Source organism: Tachysurus fulvidraco, chromosome 12 (genome assembly GCF_022655615.1).
Source record: "Tachysurus fulvidraco isolate hzauxx_2018 chromosome 12, HZAU_PFXX_2.0, whole genome shotgun sequence".
NCBI classification, from domain to species: Eukaryota; Metazoa; Chordata; class Actinopteri; order Siluriformes; family Bagridae; genus Tachysurus; species Tachysurus fulvidraco.
The window spans coordinates 11823017-11827576 of NC_062529.1; the positions used below are offsets into that span (position 1 = coordinate 11823017).

General features: G+C 38.3%; 1 protein-coding gene across 1 annotated transcript in view; it reads right to left on the bottom strand.

The window, feature by feature from the left end:
• Positions 1–1378: 1378 nt before the first annotated feature.
• ngb (neuroglobin) overlaps positions 1379–4560 on the bottom strand; it is a 4127-nt gene continuing 945 nt past the window's right edge. The window contains exons 3-5 of the mRNA XM_027172474.2: positions 3902–4010; positions 3668–3787; positions 1379–3508 (exon numbers count right to left, since the gene is read on the bottom strand). Of these exons, the coding sequence (XP_027028275.1) occupies positions 3356–3508; positions 3668–3787; positions 3902–4010 (382 nt within the window). The 3' untranslated portion in view covers positions 1379–3355. The remainder of the gene's footprint in view (positions 3509–3667; positions 3788–3901; positions 4011–4560) is intronic.

A 4560-nucleotide genomic window follows, 5' to 3' on the forward strand; every position in this document is an offset into this window, starting at 1 on the left:
AACCTGTTTCGGGTACTTGGCTATGGAGTTTGTAGATCGACAAATTCTTAGTGTATCGTGTAAAAAGAAAAAAATGAAAAGAAATGAAGCCGTGAATGTAAAATGTGAAGACTGGACAATTTTAACTGTTTGGTATTTTTAGTATTTGTTAATATACATTGGAAGGTATCTAGTCTGCTGTACTGTCTTTGATAGATATAAGATAACTGTGCAGTACATGGATGAAATTAAAAAAGAGATATAGATGAGCGGAGCTGCGGCCTTGGCAGCGGAGGTACCTCAGATGAACATTCTCATTAGAAAGAGAAGATTAACAGCACGGACCGTAAGGTGTCAGCAGCACTGTTTCACTGTGGAAGGTGTCACTAGTGTGATATAGCTTATCATTTAAAAATTGTGTGTTAATTTTAAGTGGATTAAAACCTTTGCTTGGTGCTACCAACTCATGTTGTTAGCTCTATTGCTCATTCTCTCCTGTTAGTTACCATAATTGGTAAAGTATACATAGGAGTGAGTCCGAAGGAGACACTTAAACTCAGGGCTGCATTGCTGAAAGATCTCTCATAAAAACTTGTAATAACACAGCTGCCTTCAACCCGAGTGCAATTATTTAGAATCACAGATCAGATAAGTCAGTATGCACTTTGACTATGCCAGCCTTCCAATCCCAGCATGCCCTTCACTGGCGCCCTTCAGACTCTAATAGAGAGTGTCAGTCTACAGAGATACAAAAACCCCACTTCAGACTTTCTTGTGCTCGGCATCGCAGGCGTTGCTATGGTAATTGCCGGTGCCCTGCTTCCAAAACATGCTGCAGACTTTCTAAAAATAATTATCCCTTGTCTGACTTGCTTCTTTTTTTTTACTGTCTAGTTACTTTTCCTGATTAAACATTTGGGGACAGATGTAGCATGATTTGATGCATGTTGGAAGAAGATCTGGGTTTGCTTAGGCACCTGTGGCTGTTTCTAAACATGACAGTCAGCTGCGCAAGTGACATTTAATGCAGTGTAATTCAATCTGTATGTACACCTCAACAGATCCACAGAGATACTGAACAGTGCCGACATCACCTGAATCCAACCCATCATAGATATTCAACACTGCCACCAAATGGTTTTGATTTGAGAGAGAGAGAGAGAGAGAGAGAGAGAGAGAGAGAGAGAGAGAGAGAGAGAGAGAGAGAGAGAGAGAGAGAGAGAGAGAGCACACATTATTACTTCTGAATTCCTTAAAACATAGAGCAGATACAAAGCTGACATTTCATCCTTCCCTCAGGGAGATTATGTTATATAATTCTATAGGAACAAAGAGAAAGACAGCACCATGCAATTGCTTTATCTTCAAAATGAGATACTGGAACTTGAGCAAAGGACATATTGAGCATTCTTTATTCATGTCATTTGAACATTGAGCTCTAAACAAATCCTGACAGAAACGCTTGACGGAGCTCACTATTATCTGTGTTACAGCATGTTTGAAGAAACACAAGATGTACAGTGCTTGTGAAGCGTGAGTGTTTTTTGGTTGAGGAGTCAGGTCATATCATCGCTGTTCTCAGCAGCTACATGAGTGAGGTAGACATCCACTTCAGTTACAGAATATCCAGAGAATAAAGAACATTACTGAGTCAAATATACTGTAGCAATAGGCTCACATAACAGTCCATGAATAAATAGATAAAGACAATAACAAGTTTCTTTGTGCTGTAAGAATATTTACACTTATATCCGACTCCATATCCTCTCAGGAACCGTTCACGGGGCCAAATTAACATTTCACATTAAATGCAGTACAATATTATTCACTTCACTGTAGTTACAGGATCATTAGCCTTAAGATGAATGAGTGCATAATAAGCCAGGGGGCTCTGGTCAACACTGCCGGAGGTTGAAGGCGTTAAAAAATTGAGTGGATTTTTAATGATCTAATTCATCTAATTCAGGTTTAGTTCAAACAAATCATTTCCTGTGTCACTGACACCTCAAATCCTTCTCTATATCCTTGTGAATGAATGAACTAAAAAGATTTTACACAGGAATATTATACAGCACCACCTAGTAAATACCAATACAGTATCTATTCACATACACACTAAAATACAAAAATAGACTGTAAATACAGTAGTTGTAATAACAGCAAGAATCACACAACATGACAGTACCTTGAATATAAAGATGTGCAGAATAACACGTAAAGTTTACACGATGTCTTCATATCTTGGCACGTGTTAAGATGCTTGGCATTATTATTAAATTACGAAATGTAGTAATATTCTTATTTAAAGAGAACCATATTTCTGTAGAACTATTGAGAGAATGTTAAAATATGTATAGCAGCAAACAGGAAATCATCGCTTTTTACATCTTAGGGCTAACATTTAAAGGCGTCCGCGTATCCCATCAACATTGCTGTATATGACTTATACAATGTGCAAGCCATTTAAAACAGTCATTCAACAATAAAGAACTTTCAAAAGCAGTGTTAGCTAAAATAAATGAAGAAACAAAACATTACAAACTTAATTTGTACTGTACCGTACAACTTATTATCAGTGAGGTGACTAATTACGCAGGATCAGTGCTGGATCAGTGTAATCACATCAATGTATATGACATAACAGTCTCTCCGTGTTAAGTAACAGTCTGTTCTAGTGTTCTGTTTATTCTAGAAAATGAATCATGAAAAGTAAGGTAATAATGTGACACAGAAACTAACAGTCTTAAAGATCTTATTATGTGTAATGATTCTTAGCACTGTTTTTTTAAATGTAATAACACTGATATTGACGATTACATTTTTATCCTGAAAACTTTTACCGATTGCTTACTGGCTCTTACAATATTGTTACAGAGAACATTTAAATGTTCACAATCAGAAAAAAAATGGAGAGAATTTTTACGGATTAGATGAAGGTTTAGAATCATTTAGATCAGAAAGCGTTGTTGACTGGGATGTGATTTTACTTTCAAGAGACAAAACAGTCGAGCCATTGTTGCTCCAAGTTGAACAGGCTGATGGTGCATAGTCTCGTGTTTCATGACTTTTATGTAAGAAACATCAAAAACAGCACAACAGCCATTAGAGATAGGAGACACATCAAGCCATTATATACAAGGCAAGTTCCAGTTGTCAGCCATAAACTGCTCATATTTGTGTTGTCTGTATTTCAAATGATCAAACCTACAAATTATTGCACCGATAGTATCATCTCTAACCACTTTAACTACAGTTATATCAGATGTCGTACCTTAGAGATACTTGGCCTGTGAGCAGACGGCTTGGCTCAACGCACTGTCTACAAGGTTGCCTCTGGCCCAACTATAGGGTAAATCTTTTTGTGTTCTGCCACTGCTTAGTTGGACTTGTGTTCTCCGTTCTTTGCCCAGCCTCTGGTCATGGCAGCCACCACGATAGTGTACATGTTGAGCCAAGCCTGGCGCAGTGCAGCTGTGTAGCCTGTTCCAAGACTGCACTGCAGCATGTAGAGCAAGGCCTCTCCAACCACCTGACCGACAGAGACATCTTTAGACTTACTGTACAAATGCTACTGCTGTTAATTTTTTTAAAGATCAGAGTCAGTGGAGCACTTTGATTCAACTAGCCACATCTGGAGGATTTGTAGGCAAACACAGCCATGTTTGGATGTTTCCGCTCTAATACTTACAGTGAAGGACTGGGTTTTGACACCAACAGCTTGGTGCTTCCTGCCCAGGTTCAACAAAAAGTCTTCCAAAGAGTCCAGGTCATCCAGGTGATTGACAGCTGCATCAATCACCACCATCACCTTGACATAAATGGTCAATGTTTTGATCAATGTTTCAGAATCAAGTGTTGTGGAGTCAAATAGTGTTAAAGTCATGCAATCAATAATAAAAGGATAAGAGGCCATTGATCTCACCTTGGTCACATGCTCCAGGAACTCAGGGCTGGACAGACACTCGGGCACTACTCCACACTTGGTTTTATAGTTAAAGAGGGTCAGCAGAGATGGGTCCAGTTCAAACAACCTATAAGACACACAAGCACTTTATATTGGATACTATATTGGAATTAGCCAGCATTATTGAAATCAGTGGAACTCTGCAGCTCTTAGGCAATTGATTTGAACTGAAATAGAGATCTTGCTTTTTTCCTGTCGCCAAGCAACAAGTCAAGCCTCTCGCTGAAGTGCAGCAGAAGCGCCAGGCAGCCGCAAGATCGGAGTGGATGTTTGATGTGTTTGTTTACTTTGGATAGGACAAGTGTTTCAAGATATATCTCTCTTAACTACTTCTGTGATCAAATGTCACATATCTTTCATTTGGGATGCCATATTGAACCAGAAATTAATTAATGGGTTGTTTTAGTGAATCAGTGCAAACTCACAGGTAATAGTCAATGAAGTAATAGTATTTAAAGTTATAGTGTATTTCAGCAATAACAATGATGCTAGATCAGTAGGAAATTCACAATTATGTCCATTTCTATAAATGCCTTCCTCTAAAAAAAAAGTAAAAATTAAAAAGCTCTCAGGTCCCAGATATCCCATACTAAGTATCTGTCTCTGAGCATGCAGTA